At 43.2% G+C, this 22,332-nt stretch overlaps 1 protein-coding gene across 1 annotated transcript in view; it reads right to left on the reverse strand.

The window, feature by feature from the left end:
• Positions 1-490: 490 nt before the first annotated feature.
• Myrip (myosin VIIA and Rab interacting protein) overlaps positions 491-22,332 on the reverse strand; it is a 320,260-nt gene continuing 298,418 nt past the window's right edge. The window contains exons 12-17 of the mRNA XM_047532415.1: positions 18,713-18,907; positions 9,865-10,026; positions 5,541-5,645; positions 5,362-5,422; positions 3,948-4,066; positions 491-2,301 (exon numbers count right to left, since the gene is read on the reverse strand). Coding sequence (XP_047388371.1) covers positions 2,269-2,301; positions 3,948-4,066; positions 5,362-5,422; positions 5,541-5,645; positions 9,865-10,026; positions 18,713-18,907 — 675 coding nt within the window. The 3' untranslated portion in view covers positions 491-2,268. The remainder of the gene's footprint in view (positions 2,302-3,947; positions 4,067-5,361; positions 5,423-5,540; positions 5,646-9,864; positions 10,027-18,712; positions 18,908-22,332) is intronic.

Genomic DNA, 22,332 nt, shown 5'->3' on the forward strand with positions numbered 1-22,332 from the left:
AGGCTTCGAACCAGCGCCTATCCTGTTGCTGGTCACCTGTCTTCTCTATCTTCCACTCCTGTCTAGGTTCTTCTAACCGAAAAACAAACAAAAACCCACACACATGCGAACTATTTTCATAAATGACTTTTACTTCTTTATCATTTCTCTTGACAATAGTTCCTGGCAATGTGCATATAACATGAAGGCAAGCATAAATCTCAGAGGTCATCAAAGATATTGTCTTATTGTCCTCATTTTTCTTAAACCATTAAAATATTTTCATTTATAAAATTAATCTAAATATAAATATTGACACTAAAGATCAAAATCACTTGATGACAAAATAATTCTTCTGGAACTATAACATATGCTTATGGTTTTTAATAGTAAATTAAACCTTTGCACTTATTTGGCACAAGGAAACCTTTATAAAAATTCAAATGCTGTGGAGCAGGCTTCTTTTTGTTTTGTTTTGTTTTTGTTTTTTTGCAAGGCTTACACAGTACACGTTTTTGTCAAGGAAAACTAAATAGTTTAACACTGTAACACAACAATAGTTGCTTTTCATGCCTCTTAAAGAAAACGTTCTATTTGGAAGTCAGATTTTTTTTTTTGTTGTGTTTTTGAAATTTGTTTGTTTTGCTTTGAATCACACCAACAGAACAAAAAGCCAAAGATTTACTTATTTCAAAGGAGTCGTTTCTGTTGGATAACATATACACAGCATCAGCAAGGAGTAGTATTGGAAGATATGGAGACCCCCATCAGGTGTGGATCAGGACACACAACTCGGCAGTCACTTGGGGCTGGAAATGTACATGGCAGCTAAAGAACAGGGAGGCTGAAGACAACACAGGCTTTGGGGAGGCATCCAATCATAATTAGCTTACAGGTGTGGTTCTGGCAAATTAATCTTCCTGGCCTTGGTTATCAGATCTGGAAAATGGGTATACTTACCGCATAGGGATGCAATGAACATTAAAATGAGAACACTGCCTTCTTCAGAGCTGGCATGTGATAAACACTAATCACTCTATTCCCTTGCCTCCTTCCTTAGATCCATAATGAATGAGGAGCAAACACTTAAAAACACGCAAACATGTTGGTAATGCCCAATTAATTGAGTGAAATTCCAATTCCATTTGCTTGTATAAATACACTCTAATTACTCATGCAGTTGAGTCAGGTTCAAACAGACCATAAACATGGAGTTAGTGTTAATTCTTGTGTCTATTAAATTCAGTTTGTTCTTGATTTTTTTCATACTGGTAAATTTTCTAAGGCTATTCCCTAATGCTCCCTGCCCCCCCCCCCTTTTTATAATCCTTAAGGTCATTTTGCTATTTAGCTGAATATTTATTAGGAAACCAATTTTGGAGGACAAACACATTTTCTTATGTGCTTATATTTGGCAATAATTCATTCACCCAAAACTCATTCAGGTGCCGCTAATTGCTCAACTTCTTCACATTGATTCTGGACAGTGCCTTAGAAAAAGCTGAGCTAATGGTGGTCTTCCTCTACCCAGTCTCCCCTTCTGAGTGAGGACACTCTCAGTAAGTCTATGAGGAACCCCAGATTCGTAGGTAGACGTATTGGATGGACCTGGCATGGTGTGGATGAGTCAGGGCCTTCCATTCTGTGGTCTGTGACTGTAAAGCAATAGAAATAGCTGGTAATGTGGGGGGCCAGGAGGAGGTAGCTAAGGGAGACCTGCATCCGTGATGACTGTAAGACCCCCAAGTTACACCGCCCTACATGCTCACCACCACGAGGCATTTTCACGTTTTCCCTTAGCATCTGTAAGACAAGGACCCCTGTGAGGGATTTTCTTATGTTGATGAGGAATTAAATGGTAATCCCCACCTCCCTGCCCTCCACCCGCCTCCAGTAATTTTCCATGGGACAACTGTTGACACAGAATTCTAGTTGAATCAAAGGGATTTAAAAACAAAAAAGGTCGTCTAGACAATACACAGCAGCAAAGCAAACCGGGAAAAGATGCATCTTTTGAACGTGGAGCTCTGCTGTTGGAAGCCAGCGTCTTGGTTTTCTGTCTTGGATTCTCCTGGGAGCCTAAGGCAGACAGTGGGCAAGACCGCGATGCTGAAGTCCGAGCCTGCTTTCTGGGTGAGGTATCAGGACAGCCCTGCGCAGTGGAATGCTGTGGCCTCCCCAGGCTCTCTCCTCAGGTGGAAATCCGTACGGTATTGGATGGCTGTTGGGTCAAGGCACTGTTGTGTATGGCCGGAGGCAGTGGGTCACTGGCAGTGGAACTCTGTGGTGTTAATACATGGCAGCAGACTCCAGAGCGGGCTCCTGAGGTGACATATTGAGCACACTGTCACCAAGCACTTGGCAAATTGATTGTGTTTGACATTTTCTGTGTGGTCACAGAAAATAGTTTTACACTTTCTACGTTTTGGAATTCATTGAGGTTTTCTTTGTGAATTGGTATGAAATCAACTTTTATAAATGGTCCATTGATGCTTAGAAATGTGATCTGTAAAGTGGGCCGTTAGGTAAACGTCTCCATCAAAGCTTAATAACAACCCATTCGGATCTCTAATTGGTATTTTTTTCTAGTGTATGGGGACTGATAAGAGAGTTTTAAACTCACTAACCATCACGCAGTAGATAGTGCTGTTCTGTTGTGTGCAGAACCAAGACAAGTCTCCTACTTTATCACAATCAAAACATCCTTTCTCTGCCTTTTCTCTGAATACTTGTCTTGAATTCTACTTTGTTTCAAAGTAATATTTCCGCCCTTTCATTTTGTGTGTGGTTTAGTACATATTGTGCACCCTTTATTTTTTAACCTGTTTGTATTACTTTATTTTTATTTTATTAAAAATAATTGATTGAAATGAAAACCACACAAAATAAAACCAACCATTTTCAAGCGAATAATCCAGTGGCTTTGGTATATTCACAAGGTTGTCTGCCTGTCGCCTTCGTCCAGTTTTAATACACATGCATCACTCCAAAGTCACCACTTACCTTTAAGCAGTTTCTTCTTTCCGCCTCCACAGCTCCCAGTAACAACCCGCCTATGTTCTATCTCTATGAAAGTTCATTAGCCATATTTTTTATAACTTATTCCTTCCCTCATCCTCATGGTCTGCCCTTTAAGTATGAGAAAGCATCTTTTTAGCTCTTGGAAGTAATGGGCAGGAGCAAGGTGAAACATCAGGGTTATTGGCTGACCGCTGAAGGGGCGACCAGCAGCTCCCTTGCCATCTGGGGTCACATTGGAACGGCTGGGTCCTCCATGCTGCCATCAGTGGCGCTTCCATGCTCGTGAGATGGACCATGGCGTGTGGAGGGGAAGAGGGAGGGAGAATAGGGTGATGCGCGGAGGGCAACAGAGCAAGTTTGCTCTGGTTTCAGTCTTGTCCTCTCAGACATGACCTGCCCTCAGCACAACAGGTCTCACCAAGGCAGCTTAGCTGGGTCATCACTCCTACCTAAGCAGCACTGAGCATCTGCTGCAATTCTGATGCTTATGTTGGTTTTTAAGCAACTGATCCATTAGGCCTCTGGATGATCTCTAGAGTTCAAATTATCTACTGTCTCCTCCTTTGCCCCATTTAGAGGCACTGCTGACTCTTTTAAGAAAAAATGGCATTAATGGCTTCTAAGAAACTGAAGAAAGAGTGAATCTGGATCAAAAAACAGAATAAGAACTCCTACACCTCACCCAGACCTTAGACACATATTTTTATTTCTCTTGTATCAAACCTGGTTCCTACAAGGAGCTGGAGATAGGATTGAGAGATATATTGAAGAGGTGACCACCATCAGGTGAATGTTATTCCCCTCTCTTAGACCCTTGTCCCCTCAAACCAACAGGCCATGAGGCTATGCAGAAAGGATGCTTCCTGGGCTGTTAGGGGAGCCCAGAGGGAAAGCTATAGAATGGACATACCATTCTATAGTATCAGGACAGAGATATTGACATTTACCATCAAATCCTTGGAGGGGCTTCTCCTTTCTTTGGGCTCGTTTGTTGAGGAGCCTTGGAGGATAAAGTTGCGATTGAATGTTTTCATGGTGGTCACTGACGATGCCTCCATTTTTTCAGCTAAAAGAAAACAAAAAGGAATAAGCATTACCCAAAAGATGGACTGATTATTATGAAAGAAAGTCGAGGTGGTCAAATGACCCGGATTTTTTGTCTTAGACTTGGCACTTCATTCCTTACATAGGACTGACTAGATTCTTTTTATTTCATGTTTCTTTTCATGATGGTTCAAATAAGTCAAGGCATCATTGGTGGTTATCTGGGAAAAAATATCTTGGAGATAAACCAGCACAGTCTCTAAATTCTTATTTGCAATCCTGAAATATAAAAAACTGTAAAATCTGTACATTTTTATGTTTGGAGTCAAAATCATCTAATTGCAAAACTGACCTGAACTGACATGTGACCACTGAAGGTTCTTGTTCAGTACAAAGAGTGTGAATGGCCTCACGTTTTGCTGTAAGGATGTTTGTGTTTGACTGTCAGATGCTGCCTGGATGTCATGTGACCTTTCTGGTACACAAGCAATTATGGAGCACACAGAGATCTGAGGTTTTCAGTTAAAGGACTGTGGAACTGTGATAAATTTAAACTGTCCAAATAGGGGATTTTACAGGATATAAACTAACATTTGATAAATGTTTATTGAATGCCAAGAGGTGAAACCAAGGTTCCAATGCACATCTTCTGACTTTCTACTCCTCTATTATAAATCTGAATTTCTTGTTTGGTATCACCATTATGTGGCTCCCTAAACTGGACAACAGCCACAAGGTGATCTGACTGGCATTCCCTGGTGGAGGCTTTTGGTGTCCTGTGTACTTCTTCCCAACAGTCACCATTCCAGCACATTCCAACAGCATCCTACTGCAAGACCACCACTCTTTTGGCAGATTCACAAGTACCAGGAAGTTCATGCATCCAGAAGCATCCCTCACCCATGATGGATGAGAGTTGAAAGTCAAACACACCATCTTCCTACCCTACAGGCAGGAAACTCTGAGGTGCAGTCAATACTGTCTTCCAGAAGTCCCCAGGAGGATTTAGCTTCATTTGCTCAAAGGAATGACCTACTCATTAACCTGTATTGGCTTAATATCTTTTCTTTCCCTGAATTATTTTTACCCTCCTCTCCACCAGTGATTCCTTGGAACCACCTCCCAAATAAACTTGTGCTCCTATCCTTGTCCCAGTGTTTGCTTTTGGGGTGACCAGAAGCGAAGACAGATCTAGAAGATGCATTGGGTGAGTCGTCCCCGTGGGATCTGGTCCTCAAACTCAGATCTCTGAGCTACTCAAAGTAAACAATTCAGGCTGAGTTCTTGGGTGGCTTAGTGGTTCTGATCTAAGTTTACCTCTCACGGGTGGAGCGGGTAGTTTCCTCCTCTGCTGCCTTGACGTGTCTATGGTTTGTACCTACAAACATGACACTGCAATCAATACAACTTTGTAAAGCCAAAGATATTTCATCTTTTCAACTATCCAGATCAGGCAACATTCCACCAGAGGGAGCGGGGGTGGGGGACAAACATACCTGGTTCCTCTGCTTCTGATCCCGTTTTCTCGTGAGGCGCACACACGGTGCTATGTTTAAGCCTGCAATGGTCAGGGCTGAAATCCGGCTCTCGATATCAGAAATCTTCAGGCAACAGAAAGATAGGATCAGTGGAGAGAAGGTACAGAAGAAATCTGCTGAACGTGTTAGGAGTTTATAAAGAACACATCTGCTTGGATGCATGCTCATTCATTCGTTTAACTCTACCAAGCATTTCTCTCTTTAGAGTTGCAGTGAGAAGATAAAATACCAGTTTTTCTTTAGGAATTTAAATTTCTAGGTTGGTAGCTCTAGAGTATGTTACCAACTCTGTCAGAGTATGCCTAGGGATAAATGGAAGCCAGATCACTAGGGGAGAGCTAGCCTAGGACCACCGAGCTTAGCATGGGGTGGGGAGGAATGGTCAAGGAAGGCTTCTGTTATGGTTTGGATATAGTTTGAGTGTGTCCCCCGAAGTTTCACATACTGGAGTCTTGGTCCTCAGTGTGGTGGTGTGGAGGTGGTGGTGGAGGCTTTAAGAGGTGGGACCTAATGAAAGGTAGGTTAGGTCATTGGGGTGCTTCTTGGAAAGTACTGATATAGTTTTTTTTTTTTTTTTTGATCCATAGTGACATAAACAACCTAATATTTAATTTTAAAGTTATTTTTAAATACTAAAATATAATTTTATTATGAATTTTGTTACATATTACATTATTTTATGTAATAAAATTATCATTTTCAATAGGTAAATGACTTGTACATATGACAGAGTAGGTAAAATTTTATGTAATTCACCCTTTCTTAATTGTAAACAAATGGGGTACAACTTATTTCTCTGGTTGTACATGAAGTAGAGGTGTACTATTTGTGTAATCATACATTTACATAGGGTAATGGTGTCTGATTCATTCTGTTACTTTTTCCTTCCACCCCACCCCTCCCACCCCTCTTTTCCCTCTATACAGTTCCTCCTTCCTCCATTCTTGCCTCCCTCCCACCCCCAATACAGTTTTTATAGGACCCTAATTAGTTTTCACAAGTGAATTGTTAAAAAAAAAGCAATCCTGAGTCCCACTTCCTATTTCACCATGTATATTAACCTATTTCCATTATTATCACAAAATACCTGGAATAGGCTAGCTTTATAAAGAGAAGAGGTTTATTTAGCTCGCAGTTTTAGAGATCCAAAGGCAGGGCACTGGAATCAGCTCACCCTGGTGAGGGCCTCTTGGCTGTGTCACATCATGGTAGATATCAAATGCTGTCCTAACAATGGAAGCATGTATAGGAGAAATATGTCAATCCCAAGACAGGAAGCCAGAGAGAGCTGGGTGGAGCCAAGCCTGCTCTGTTCACAACAATCCTCTGAAGGGAACTGACTCAGGGATCCCATGAGGATGACTTTAATTCCTTCTGTAGGCAGCACCCTCAGTGATCTAAGGAGCTCCCACGAGGCCTCGCCTCTTTCCATGTTGCCACTCCAGGGATCATACTTGTTAAAAGTGTGAGTTTTTAAATTTTTTTTAAAACTTGGTATTTTATAATTATACAATAATAGTGGGATTGTTACATATTCATACATGTGCACAAAAAATGCTCTGAGTTTATAGCAAACAAATGAATCTTCCAACACACGAACCCCTGGGGGACTCATTTAAACCAGATCTAAACCATTACACCCTTTGATCTCTTCCGCATCTGTGTTCCTGCCATTGCAATGCCATCTGCCATGAGGCCCTCACCAGAGGCCAAACAGATGGGGCTACTCGTTCTTGGATTTTCAGTCTTCAAAACTGTGAGTTAAATAAACTTCTGTAAAAAAGCACTCTGCATCAGTTATTTTTTTATATTTGGTATCGGGGATTGAACTCAGGGGTACTCAACCACTGAGCCACATCCCCAACCCTATTTTGAATTTTATTTAGAGACAGGGTCTCACTGAATTGCTTAGCACCTTGCCATTGCTGAGGCTGGCTTTGAACTCTTGATCTTCCCGTCTCCCAGGCCACTGGGATTATAGGTGTGTGCCACTGTACCTAGCTGCCTCAGTTATTTTGTTACAGAAACAAAAAATACTTATACAGATTCCACAGGAGGCAATATTTGAACTTTAAAGGACAAGTACAACGTAAAGATCTTGCTTTCTTCATCCATGATTCCATGAATCCAAAACCACCACATGAGGGTTTAGAGGCAAGACCCAGCAGCAGCTCCTAGTTCAAAACCATCTCTTTCATTCAGGGGCCAACTGGCCTTGAGAAATTCCCTCCCCTCTCTGGGAATCATCTTTCTCATTTGCAACGTGGGAAGGTCAGCCAGCTCAGATTTCTTTCTAAGAATCTGAAGGCAGATATAAAGAGCAAGAACTCATTCAGTGTCCAGGAAAAGCCCTGATCCCACCTTCCTCTGGGTTGAAGAAGGGACCGTCCCTGCACTATGATAAGTGCTTAAATACATGAACTCAGTCATGCTTCAAACTAGTCCTAGAAAGTAGGAACTGTTCTCTTGTTATTTTTACAGATGAAGCAACTGTGGCTCAAAGGATTAACTGATATACCCAACTGCACACCACAGAGTGGAGGGGAGAGGTGGGAACCACAGACCTTTTGCTGAGATGGTGTTGCCTGGGTGTTGCTGGGGTATCAGGTGGGTAACCAGAGGCTGGCCACCAGTCAATGCATGTGTGGTCCCCTCCCAGATTGCATCACCCTCCCGTTCCCGCTACAATTTTGTGCTGCTCAAGACAAATCCCACTTCTGTTGTCCTTTGCTGAGAGCATCTTTGGATAGGGTCTGTGGGGATAAGCTACTATAGGAGGTGTGCAGATGAAGCTTGAAGAGTCAGTTAATATGGGAGCTGCTTCCCTTACCTTTACCCAAAGTGGACAGATTTGATTGCACAAGGAGGAAGAGGTATGTGAATGCCAAGTCTGTGGCAGCTGGGAAAGAATCCAAGTTAAGCTGCCCACTAGCCAACTTCTAGAAGGATCCACTGTGCAACTCTGCCCCTCCCTGGTTCCCAGATGCCTTCCTATTTAATTCCTCAAATTTCACATTGAGAGTTGCATTCCTTTGATTTATAGACCGATGAATGGCACAAGTCTCTGAGAAAATTCCCAGGTTAAGATTTTATCAGTCATTTGCAACTGATGTGAATTTGATGCTCACATTCTTCCCTGGAATCAATTTTGATGAAGGGCCTTTCTCAGAGGGTCTTCAGAGACAAGGGCAATGGGAAAGCACTCTGCCCTTGGTCTGCTAACTGTCATGTTCTGGAATAAGAAGCACTAAAATGATCAAGTTTTAGTCCAGAAGACAAAGAGAGAAGAAAGGAAACTATTGAGGGCTTATTTTTGTCTGTATCTTATCTTAAGACTGCATGTTCAATGAGCCATACACTTGCTAGAAGGGTATGACCAACTCAGCTCTGAGTTTCCTGGGAGCCAAAGCAAAGAGCTCAAGGTAGGACTCTATGTCCAGAAGACAAAAGTCAGTACTCAGAGGAGCAGCTTCTTCCAAATACTGAGTTGGTGTCTATTGACCACAATGCTACTGAAGATGCAGTTTTAAGATACAAGATATAGAAATATTTTGAACCAGGGGTGTGTACTGAAGTTATATTGCAGAGGCCAGTGTTTCTGAAACCTGAGCAGCATTCGGGCTCCTCTGAATGAAAATCCAAACACCAAAACAAGAACCAACCAAACAACAACAACGCCAAAACCCTGATATGGGCTCCTAAGAGCATGTCCACAGACTCCAGTCTGAGGATTAGTTGTTCAATCCATGATCAGTTCTGATCCACTTTCAAAGGTCAAGTGAATATCCACAAAAACTGCCGAAGGGCATCTTCACAAAGTTCTAGAGATTACTGGGACCAATTCTGAAACAGCCCTATCTAAATCCTGCCCACTTCTCCTGAAACCTACCTTTCTGATTTTGTTCATTTTCTCATCCCATTTTTACCATGTGTCTGGTGTCATGCTAGGCACTGGAGTTGCTAGGTTAAGTGAGTTAGCTATAGTCCTGTCCTCATGGAGCTTTTAGTCTATGTTGGGGAAAACTGGCTTTGAGTAACCAACAGTGTGGTGGGAGCCTTGGAATGAAATGGGAATCTCCAAAGAAAGGAGACCCAGGTTTGGGTCAGGTAAGTTGTCAAGAGGAAACTAGCCTAAGATTTTAAGGGAAAGTTGATGAATCAACATGGTCATAATTCGGGAGAGAAGAGAGTGGTACTTTAAAAAGGAGAATTTGCTGGAATCCTCCATCAAGAAGGACTTTCACCTTGCAGGTCCACTCTGAACAGAAAGGAGAATTCTCACCTGGAGTTCAGCATGGTGGACCTGGGCTGCAGCAGCCGCCACCTGGTCCTCCAGATCCTCCAGTTCGGTTTCATTGGTGCCACTGTGGATGCAGCGCGCAGCATCTTCCAGCTCACTCAGCTGGCCCTCCAGCCCATACACAGTGCCAGCTGCCAGGTATACCTGGAGAGAAAGCAGGGCCTTTGAACTCAGGTCTGCAGAGCTGGTTCTGGTGGGACTCCTCCAGGGGACCCCAGTGATTCAAGGAGGCGAGAGAGAACTGGGCTCAATACTGGAGGAAAGAGATGGGAACCTCCATTTACAAACATTCTCACATGTAAGTGGTAGCATAGGATCTTGCCACCCTCACTGTCAATCACACCTCCTGTCCCCTCCAACTTTCCTGCAGGAAAAGCAATTTGTAAGTTGATTTTTGATAAAACAGAACAAAATACATAGAATGAGATATGTAAATTATGAATTTGTCCAGTGACTTATAAAAACCAATATCAAGAGAAAAATGTGTGATGGGATTTTTCTTAGTAAAAGTTTGGGTTGGCCAGGTGTGGTGGTGTACACCTGTAATCCCAGCATCTTGGGAGGCAGATTCCAAGTTCAAAGTCAGCCTCAGCAACTTAGCAGGGCCTGGAGCAATTTAGTGAGACCCTGTCTTAAATAAAAAATTAAAAAAACAGGCTGGGTATGAGGTTCAGTGGTTAAGCGCCTCTAGGTTCAATACCAGGAATTAAAAAGAGAAGTTTTGGTTGGCATTTAGTAATTGAGAAAAACTTAGAAAGCATGAAAGGGGTAAAACTGACTGAAAATAATTACAAATTTTGAGCCTAACTAATGACCTTCTTCTTATTTGAAACAGATTAAGGAAATGAGAATGAATCTACAAGGCAGAGTAGGTAAAACTTATTTCTTAGAAAAAATATGATATTAAAGAGAAACGTGGAATCTCTTTGTTAATTAGGATAATTCTGGGGAACTATTGAAAATGAGCAAAGCAGGTAGTAAATTGAAAGTGGGCAAATGGAAGGTAGAACAAGATGTATCTAAAGAAGGACAATACTTCAGGAGAAGTTCTGGAGGTGTAATGGATGTATACGAAGTCCTCAACATGATCACTGCAATTTAGAGTCTATCTGAATGAAGTGCATGGTCAGGACTTTAACAGTTCCTGTAACTTCAGCTAAAATATGACAGAGCTAAGGACGAGCCACAGGAGTCATGCATCCAGCGATGGCTAAGTATCCGCGAGGGGGCAAAGAACCCTGAGATGTTCCTATTCTGTCAGTTCCTTGGCATGATTCTCTCATCTGTGTTAAAACGGGCAATTTTACAAAACATTTCAAAGTGGAGCAGAGGCAGGTGGAAGTTGGTTGAAAGTGAATTTGACTGCATCTCATCACCAGGTGTGCCTATCTGGGTTGTAGGAGCTTCCTGCAGTGAGACACAATGGACCAACATCAGATGATTGGACAATCACTAGGGAGCCATGAATTAAATGTCTGCTGTGATCCATCCCCACATTTCAGTTTGCCCTTTGTTTTGTATTTCTTTATCATACACCGTGTATTAGAGAAGTTCTGTTTCTAAAGGATCCTTCCCGTTTAATATAGCCATTGTTCTTTGTCAAATGAAATGATGACTATTTCAAGGGTAGAGTGGAGAAATTCTTCAAAAAACATATCTCCTAAAGTAAAAAAAAATTTCCCTTGAAAAGAGAAGAAAAAAATTAAGGTGGTGTTGGGGGGATGGGAGGGGCCCGGGGGGTGGGAGAGGAGAGAAAGAGGGAGAGAGGGGAGGAAGGAGGGAAAGAGGTGGGGGGGGGTGGGGAGAGAGAGAGAGAGAGAGAGAGAGGAGAGAGAGAACAAAGAAAGCCAGGGCAATTTTTATTATACTTTAAAAATACTTTTCTTTACCTGCATACAAAGGTAAATTTATTTTAATAACACACTTTAAAACATAAACTTAGTTTGTTACTGTCAAGCAAACTATGGAATTATTATTTAAATGAAGTGAATAATTTAAGTGTAGCAAAGGATAAACATAATTTGATGTAACTTTCGTCTTGGAACTCTCATTTTACCAGAAACAGGCAAAATTCAATTATCATCATGCTGTACGACTGTACCCATCGAAGGCTGTCCACATTTTCAACATGGTCATCTGCTATGCCTTGTTTTTTTTTTCTTTCTCCCAAGGCAAAACAATATGAAATAGCTCCAAGTCCTCAGTAAGGCCAGAATGTTCATCTTTACTTTGTGCTGCCTAAAAACCTGCTTTCCTGGCATAAGGGGGAAGGGGACGTTGAGTGGTCTGTCACAGACACCAGCCAAACAGGAACTTCCAGCCAGAACAATGGATGGCATGATGGTGATGAAGGTTGTCATGGTGGGGATGAGGAGGATGACAGGAAATTCTTGTGTCAGGAATGAGGCAAGAATTTTATATGACTTCTGTTATTTAATGCTCATGGCAATCCTTGAGGTAGGGACCATGACAATCACTGCTAAACATGAGAGCATCTTATACCTTAGGAAAACTCAGAGACTTTGTCAGGTCTCACCTCTGGGAAAAGGTGGAACCTGGAAGTAAGCCCAAGAAGGTTGATAAGATCCTGTGCCTTTACTCTCCCTGCCCTATGATGCTCTGATTGTTCATCTTATTTGGAATGATGTTATGTTCTAAATTTCAAATTTTAATATAAGCATACTAGAGTTATTGCGGTTCTAGATGGGCGTGATATTGGCTCTGTTCCTGGTTTGAAAAAACAGAAGTTACATGCCATGAGATAAATGGAAAGCACATGAAAATGTTATTCTAGCAACCAGATGAATGTTCACCTGCAATTGCTTGCTTAGTTAAGGTCCATATTTGTTGAGCACTATGGTTATCTTATCTGAGTAACCTTTGTCCTCTCCAAGTTCTAGCTACTGGTGCTTATGACCCCACTGGCTGGTTCCTAGTTCAGGAAGCCTTTCTCAAAATGATTCAGGGTATGAAATCATTAAGGAAGGACTTCATAGTCAAATGCCTGAGGTTAAAGAGCACTAACCAGATTTCTTTACTGTAGGACTTACAGGTTAATATGTATCTCAATTTTTCCCGCAGGAGTATGCAAATTTCCCAAACTTACTTGGCCCTAGAGTATCTTGTTGGGCTTGGTTTCCCTGAAATACACTTTAGGGAACAAAGATAAGATAGTAACTGATAGTATTTCTTTTCTTGCTCTCTGAGGGCAGAGAACCACCTGAGTAACCATGACCCCTGACACGAGTGCTGGTCTATATCCTCTCTGCTGCCGTCAGTGTTGTACAAGAGCTTGAGAAGGACCACCAACTGTTGGGTCTTAGACTTGGTGGCAGAGCTGGGCTCCCATGGGACAGTTCTACTGCACCTGCTGCCACTATTGCATGGGCAATATGGGGCAGAGCTAAAAGGACATTGGGACTGCCCTCCACTGCCCCTGTGGCTGGGTTACACCAAGTTGCCTGTGTCGTACAGCAAAGATGAAAATGAGGCTGGTCCTCAGATGTGGGCAGGTGGGACAGGGAGCTGACTCATCTCTCCCATTTGTAGCCCTGTGTAAATCTATAAGGTGGCGGCGGTACTATTCACACCAGAGCTCAGAATGTCATTCTTATTCTCTGCTGATCTCCTAGGTCTGTTTCTACCCTTCTGGGTCCTGTTTTGTTCCCGGTTTGATTGACTTATGTGAAGTTTATCACCAAGCTCCCTGGCAGGCTGGGATGGCCTTGACCAATGGCAGGCACCTGCAGGAGAGTAAAGGTAGGAGTAGGAGGAAGTTAAGAGCATTTCTTTCCCTGCTCTCTCCCTGGGTGGGTATCAAGGTTCTGGTGGAAGCCCACCCCATGGTTAGAGCGTCTTCTAGGGAGCCTCTCCTCTTCCAGCTCCAGGTCTCCTAGGCTCTGGTGACACAGCCTGGGGAGTAATCCAGCTCTCTCCTACTCCTGCTCTCTGACCTGATGGCATTCTGTCCCTGTCCCCACCTCACTTCTTGAAACACTCCTCTTCCAGCCAGACCCCAGCAGGTACAATAGAACTCTTCACAGCAGGAATTTAAAATGCCAGGAAAGAGAGAGACCCAGGCATTCTGCCCAAGGAGCTGAGCCCCCATTTTGTGTGTTGCCAGGCTAGGATTAGCTGGGGTCATTGTTGTCTTTGGGGGAGACAAGAGGGCATTTCACACCTAACACCAGGTGGCAGGTGAGAGGAGTCAGAGCTGAAGGCTCCAGGATCTAAAGCTCCCATCCCCCCCTCTAAGTAACAGCAGTTATGAAAATTTGTAGGTTGCATATATGAATGTGGTATTTCTCTATCTTAAGCAGCTCTGAAAGCCTCAGACGCACTTTGCAAAGGTGACTATTCTCAACCAAATGTTCTCTTTCATCTGAGTCCTGGCACTCAAGTCCTGGTGGCCAAGGTTCAGGAGACAATAGTGTGGCTATTTCTATTTCTGACAGTCCCTGGTTCCCCAGCAGGTAGACGGAGCTAAGGAATGAAGGCGAGCTCTTTACAGCACAGACTGACAAAAGCCAGGATTTAATTAAATCAGCCGCAACCAGAGTCCAGTTTAAGAACCAGCCCTGGCCTACTCCTGCTGCTCCACTCAATTCCAACCTGGAGACAGCCCAGCTGAGCAACGTGCTCAGGGCTCTGTGATCAGAGAGGAAGGAAAAGTCAATCGCTTCTTTGACTCAAACACCCTCGGAATTCAAAGGAACCTAGATGGTGTTTCTTCAGAGGTGAGATTTGAAAACCTGGAGGATGGGGGAACAGGAGGAGGAGGAGGGGGAAGGAGGAGGAAGAGTCTGAGGCAGTTAACAGTTAGGGAACAGGAGCGGTTTGGAAGGTGCTGGAGTGGGGGTGGGGAGCAGTCAATAGCAAACCTAGCCTTGAGCCACATGACCCGTCTTGGGCTTCTGACCTCTTGAATGCGTTTTTGAATTGAAAATGTTAATGAATCCCTCCAAAACATATTGTACAATAAAAGAATCTTATGAAAAGAAAACAGTACAGGCCAGGCTTTAAGTGTGCTGTGAAAACTGACCACTGTCATTTAAATTGGGATGTCATAGGTATGATGCGTTGGCTGTCCTACTTTGTAAAAAAGAAAAAAAAGAAAAAGCATTACTTTCCTGAAGAACCTATCTTTACTTTAACCTTATCAATTATTCTGGGAGCTTAAGGACCATGGGCACTAAAAGGACAATTTCGCAGACACATTTAAAGAACATATTTACTGCATATCTGAAGTAAAACATTTCTTTCTTTCTTTTTTATTTTTTAAGGGCTTCTTTCATCTGATACAATCATACATCAGATGAACATTTGCTGTGTCAGACTTTGGACTGAGGATGGGGTTACGGATGTGAAAGACAGTGGATCTTGTTCTGCAGGAATTTGTGTATGTGGCTCCCAATCTGGGGGTGATTTTGGCCCCTCTCCAGTCCCCTGATGTTTGACAATGCTTGGAGACCTTTTGATTGTCTCAAGTAGAAGAGTGTTGTTACTGGCAGCTAGTGGCAGAGACCAGGTGTGCTGTCAAATGTCCTACAATGAGTAGGACATGTCCCCACGAAACAATTATTTAACCCAAAGTGTCAATAGTGCTGGTCTAGTGGGAATTAGATGAGTGGCCAGAAAGGATAAAGTCAACAGATTGAACAAATAAAATAAAAAAAGAAGGAAAAAAAGAGAAAGGAAAGAAAGTGAGGGATGTAGTCAGACAGATAAATACTTAAGTTTTATGGAAATCCAAAGGGATGAGCTCTCGTCATCTAAAGTGAAATGAATACTGGCATTTTCCACCTTGAGTCGTTTTGATTTGTTGTCATTTCAACTTTAACCAAAAATGCCTATACTAACTGTAATGTATAAAGCTGCTCCCCCGCCCACCACTACAGCCATTTTGCCCGCCTCCCAACCACTTGTCAATCTGTGAACATCCTGGCTAGCTATTGGTTCATCAGTCAGCTTGCAAGTCTCCTTCTCCCATATTGGTCCCCTGTTAGCCCAGCGGAATTCAATTGCTTTACTGTAGCTACCCTGCCATCTTTTCTCATCCTTCTGTCTGTCCTCCTCACTTTCTCTATCCTCCTGGCTTTCCACTCTCTCTAGCGCACGCCCTTTCTCTTTCCTTTCTCTTTTCCTCTCATTTTCTCTCTTACCCTGCAGGGAGACACTGTTTGCTTAATAAATTCCCTTATGTGATTTCCCGTGTCCGGCGTGGTTCCATGGAAACTCTTTACGCTAACAGTTCCTGATTTCTGATAAGAGCATTCACGCTCATGCGCCAAAGGCAGGGCTGACTCGGCTGGTCTGGAAAGATGAATCACCTGTCTGGGTCTGAAGCAGCTGTGTGGGAAGAGCACACCCACTGGTGACAGCGACTGTGGCCGACTGGCCGACATGCAGATCTCTCTGTGTCACCCGTGGTCTAGAGTATTGGAAGATTCTCATCATTGGACAGGTATTGAAATACTCAGGATTAATTGTGGATACTTAAGATGCAAGGACTTTTCCTTCTTTCTTTCCTCACAAGTAGAGGGTAGGAAAATCCATTCCTGGTAGATGGATCTGCACCTCCCCCTTCAACCCCACTGTCCCTTGCAGAAGCCTGGTAGGTCCCACCTGTCCCCAGTGTCCCTGACTCTCCCGCAGGCAGTGGAGGAGCTGGCACCACCGAAGGCCCAGAGCCTGTAGAGGGTCCTTAGAAGACCAAGAACGAACAGGATGAAGGAGGCAGGGGACACTCCCGCCCCTCTGCCGACACTGCAGTGAACATGGATTTTTTTTGGCAAAGCATAATCACCAATGGGACTTATTTCACTGCCTTTCTCTCAAGTGTCTTTTTCTTGAAAGCAGCAAATGTGTAGTTGTCCTAGGATGAGAGAAAGGGCGTCTGTTATGAAGGTTGGAATGACTTTTAACAACTCATTCCTTTGTGTCGTTTAATGGGATATCTATATATATAATAAATATATTTATTTATATATATAAAAATAATATTTATTTATATATATGTGTGTATGAATATATATTTATATACAGATAAAACAAATGATAAAATTTAAAAATTATATATAATAAATTATATATATATAACTATATACTATATACATGTACATATAAATATACATATACTTTATTTATATTTGATACTAGGGATTGAACCCAGGGGAGCTCTACTACTGAGCTCTATCTCTAGTCGTTATTATGTTTTTTTTTTATTTTGCAGCAGGGTCTCACTAAGTTGCTGAGGGTTTTACTGAGCTGTTGAGGCTGGTCTCCAACTTGTGATCCTCCTGCCTCAGCCTCCTGACTTTCTGGGATCACAGGTGTATGCCACCACACCTGGCTTAACAGGCTATTTCAGAAGTTGGTTCGTGACATTCCTGTGAAATATGAATATCTAGCATTTATGGGGTATTTATTTTGAGTCAAGCATTGCGCTAAATATTTTCTTTTCAAAGAAGAAAGATAATTTCAAACATCCTTGGTATTTTACTTAGGTATTTTCCTCTTATGAGCCAGGTAGGCTGAGCTAAGGGTAGGGATGTGGAGAGGGAGCGACAGCAGAGTCTGGGGTCTGCTTTTGGTCAGGAGGTAGCGGTGCAGGTAGTGCAGCAGAGCCTTACTTAGTTCTCAGAGTACTTGGGCAACTCTGAAGTGGAGTGGCAGCCTCAGGAGAAAGGCAGCCGGCTTCCTGCTTCTAATGGTACCTGAAGGCTTACGCGACTGATTGGAAACATACGGGATAGGTTCCCTCACTGATGTCTTCCAATGGGGAAGCAGAGTGGGTGTAGTGACTGGGGTTCTTCTGGCAGCCATCCTCAGTCCCCGAAGTGGCACTGCCAATATTCCACCTGGATCCCCTCGGACCTCGTATTCTCCACGTATTCCCTTGACCAAGATTTTCTGCTTGTTGAAACTTTAACCAGGCCCTGAACCTTCTTCTATTTGTGTACTTCTTTATAAAATCCAGTTTTAGCAAAAGAATTCTGCTTAATTTAGCCAGAATCCCCCATTTGGGATCTGATCTCAATATCTAATTAGGTTCCTTCTCCTCCACCTCCCACGTAGGTCTGATCTTCCCTGGCCTGTCTTTAGCAAGAATCCCGTCGGTTTAGCTAGAATCACTCCCACGCCTGAGGTTTCCTTTAAGTAACTTTTCAATCAAGTGAACCTCACTCTGCTCCTGAGCTATAAATCCCTGCTTGCCCATGCTGTGTTCAGAGCTGGGTCTAATCTCTTCCCTACTGCAAGACCCCGTTGCGGTGGTCCCTATACTTATTGCAACCATCCTCATTAAAGTCTTCCTCACTGCACTTTAACATGTGCTACTGAATAATTTTTTAAATAATTTCCCTGTCCCCAAGCTTCAATGTGCCTTTGTTACCAACATCTCAAGTCCTTCCAAAAGACTTTCTTTGGAAACATTTTGCCTGGGTGCAGAGACCAACATGTCCGCTGGCAGTAGGGAGCACCAGTCCCTTTGCCTTAGATCAGGACAACTCTGAGATGTGTCACACTTCAGAGCTCCGGTGCAGAATCAGGCTGCAGCTACTCTTGGTCTAAGATCACACCCTCACTTGGCTTTGTCCCTTTACCTTCTCTACATGGTTCCTCTGCCAGCCTCTTCTGGGAGAATTTCCCTGCTAGTCACTTGCATCAAATCTTCATCTCAGGATCTGCTTCCAGAAACCCTGTCTAAGCTACTTCCTGAGAACGTCATGGTGCTGGTGATATGTGTTTCCTGTACTCTGTGATGAGCTATAAGGTCACCAGCTTCTTTGCACACCCTCACCCTAGACTGGGCACACCCACACTCTCTTACGTTTTCTTCCAGGGAAGTCAGCTGCTCATCCAGTCTCACTTGGTCTGTCCCAAGAGGAAACGTCCCCTTTTCTCTGTCAGAAGGGACTGGTGGGAACTCCCAGGGCCCTGTAGACTCTGCTATCAACTCCTCTGTGGCATTGATGACTTTCAGGACTTCTGTGGAGATGTTGCAGAGAGAAACAGCAGAATACTTCTGTTTGGTCCAATAACAGAAGGGGACAGAAGACAAGAACAGCACATTAACAATGACACAGAAATCTACATTATCATGGCGCTCATCATGAGATTGATTCTGTAATAACACACACACATCAATGTGCCAGAAGGATGAGAAGATAAAAAATCTACATGGCAGAAGGGAACTTAAGAGAGGGAGGATATGACTTGGCCTAGCTTCTGTGACTCAATGAATTACTGTAGATTCTGAGGGAGGGAGGAAGGAAGGAGGGTACAAGTAGAAGCTGCCTGTCTCTGTCCACTGCTGACAATTTAACATCCATTACCTCATTTGCTGGATGAGAACTTTAAACCACATCCATAGTGTGGAACTGAGGGCAGCTTTCTGGACTAGGAATCAGGAGACCTGGACTCCAGGTTGGGCTCTAACTTTCCCAGTTATGGGAACTTGGCCAAGTTCCATTTTTGGAATTCACTATGTCATCTATACTGAGATGAATGGAGTACTGGAAAAGAGCATGGGCATACTGAGTCAGTTGAAGTACTGGCAAAGGGTGTCACTGCAACCTCTGCGGAGGCACTTCTGCTAATTTACATACCTGTTTCAAGCCTATTCTCCCTGGCTTTCCTCTACCACAGAGGCAGACAGGAAAATAACCCTCCGCTTTCCAGCCTCCCTTGCAGAAATCATGTGACAGAGTTCTGACCACTGAGCCTGAAGGGGAAACCCACTGAGGGGGCTTCTAGGAAGCCCCCCTTTTGCTTTCCTCATCAGGGGAATAGATACGTCTGACCCCACTACCTCAGCTTGTTTCTGCTTTGAAGATAGATAAGCAGCTCATGTGCCAATCAGAGGGAGGATAATGCCCAGGGCTGAGTAAGCTGGAGCAGAAAGACAAAAAGAGCTGATGGATTAGCTGAACCACCGGAAGCTACCACCAGCCTCTGAATATCTTGTTACATGAAAGAAAAAAAAAAAAAAAAAAAGAAAAGAAAAGAATTCCCTCTCCGTTGAAGCCACCATTGTCCGGGTTTCCTGTTATTTGTGTCTAAACATATTCCTGACTGACAGCCTTTACATTCAAGGCTCAGAATCACGATCCACCCAGATCCAGGCTCAGGTCATTAGTGGAGCAGAGGCATTTCAACCACGAAGAATTGTCTGCATCTTTGAGTTCCTCAGAACGCGCAGCATCCTGATATGCAGCACCCTGTGCTCAGTGGTGCTTGGCAGTCAGGATTTCCACCGGTAAACAGTTTTTTTTACCTCATCACAGGGTTTGTAAATTAGGGGTCAAATACTGTTTCAACAGCAAAGCGTTTCAAGAAAGCCAGGAATGGTCATGATTTGGTGGGCTATCTGACCCATACATCCTGTCCCAAATATTAATAATATTAATCATAATAATATTAATCATAATATTTATAGGTCTTTAATACCTATAGCTTGATGTTTGGAAATTTTGTTCCTCTGGGTGAATTCTACCGTGTATTTTATGTCACTGGGGGGTGGTGGTTCTGAGAGCTCTCCCACTTTGTGGGAGATTGGAAGGGTTAAGTGATGAATTCGTGTCTGGGTTCAGAGCTAGAAGCTGCCTCTGGTCTTCCACATGGGTGCACACGGTCTCCCACCCCTGGGTGAGGGCACAGGTGCCCAGAGGCCTTTTCTCTAATCTGCCTGCTCCACCACAGATGTCTGACCTGACAGCTGTGTTCCTTTTGGTTCAAGGGGCTTTGCTACATACCACAAAATTTGCATCTGGGGTGTCAGGGGAATGTAATTGGGGGAAGACCATGAAGACCCACCAGAATAAGGACAGTGACCAAGGAAACAGTCAGGGCCAACGATTCACCTTGGGAAAAACCTGCAGAGGACATCTCCCCTACCCAGGATCCTATAACTTGATGTGGCAGATTCTGGAGTTGAAGTGGGTTTCAAAATGATTTTGGCATGAATTAGCCATCACTGTTTGCTTAAGTCCATTTTAGAAAAGTCAGCATTGTATGTGTGAAGACAGATCTGTTACTCTCTTCTTACTAAATAAAACATGTATTTAGAAAGTTTGCACCTTGTTTGGTAAACAAAGTGCCTTTATATATCCATTGGAAAGGAAGACACATGACTAAGAGGTTCAGAAAAAAAAAAAAAAAAAGGTTTAACCATCATAGTATGATGAACAGTGTGAGAATGTACATACATTTCTAAATAATCCAGGGGCATTAAAGGCCAAGGTTATAAATGGGAAGTACCTAAAAGGAATTTGAATAGCGTGATCTGCATCCTAACTTCAAATGAAACTGTGATATCAAAGGGTAGGTTGGGTATCAATATTGCCTGGAAGTGATTGTCCCATTCTGTCCATAAAGAGCACTTTATAAGACATGCAAGCTGGAAGTTAAATATTGCACAGAAGCATGTTTTTTGTTTTTTTTTTTTTTTTTTTGGACAAGAATGCCTTCTGTGAGCTACACATTTCCCAGTTCTCTGCAGATTCCCCCGACCCATTCTGCACATGTTACTGAGGACCTGTGGTGTGCTGGCTGTGCTTTGGGTCCTAGGATGGAACAGGGAACATGGAGGATGAAACCTTTGCCTATAGCCTGCCTGTGGTCCTATCCCAGTCCCTTGACATGCTGACACACTGTTCTTGTCCCCTAAGCCACTTGCATTTGCCACTAAGTCACAGTGAGTAGTTTCTGGTAGCTGGTGTGTGTGGAGCACCCCACTTTCACTTGGAGGATTTGTGGTCTGGATTATTTCAGAAGGGAAGTGGCCTCCAGCTGAGAAAAGTGACTAAAAATTTAAAATCATATGAAAGCTGAAAGACAGCTTTCTGTTGCTTGGTGTCCTAATTTAACCTCCACTGAGAAAGGCAAACCAGAATCTACGCGCGGTTCCTAGGAACCAAGTATCTCTTGTTCATACCTAGGAGTGGTCTGTTTGCTCAGACCTGGGACTCAAGGCCAACAGTGCACCTACTGGAAGCTGAGATAACTGGGATTTCATTGCTTGTATGACAGGAGCAGGTCACCTAATCTCCCTGATCCTTAGTGTCACTGGCCCAATGAAAGAGACCAGATTTAATACATGGCTAACTTTGCTTGTTATGCAAACGTTCCTTGCTAGAGTTAAAAATTGAAAGCACCTTCTACAACTATGTTATAAAAACTATATTTAGCAATGGGCAGGGTTTTGTTCAGATAAAAAGCTGGTGGAGATGCAGAGGTAGCTGGCAGGGAGCCCTGCTGCAGGAGAAATGAAAAGCTAAGGAATCTTTTCTGTTTTTATTACTTACAGCCCTATAGCAATGAGCTGAATGTCACAAAGCACGATTTGAGAGCCCAAGAGCATGCTCCATTATGGGAGTTGATGCTACTCCAGATATTAATTACAGGATGGATCAGATGTGAGACCAAATAAGGGAGAGGTGAAAATGTGAA

The sequence above is a fragment of the Sciurus carolinensis genome, chromosome 17 (genome assembly GCF_902686445.1).
Source record: "Sciurus carolinensis chromosome 17, mSciCar1.2, whole genome shotgun sequence".
NCBI lineage: Eukaryota > Metazoa > Chordata > Mammalia > Rodentia > Sciuridae > Sciurus > Sciurus carolinensis.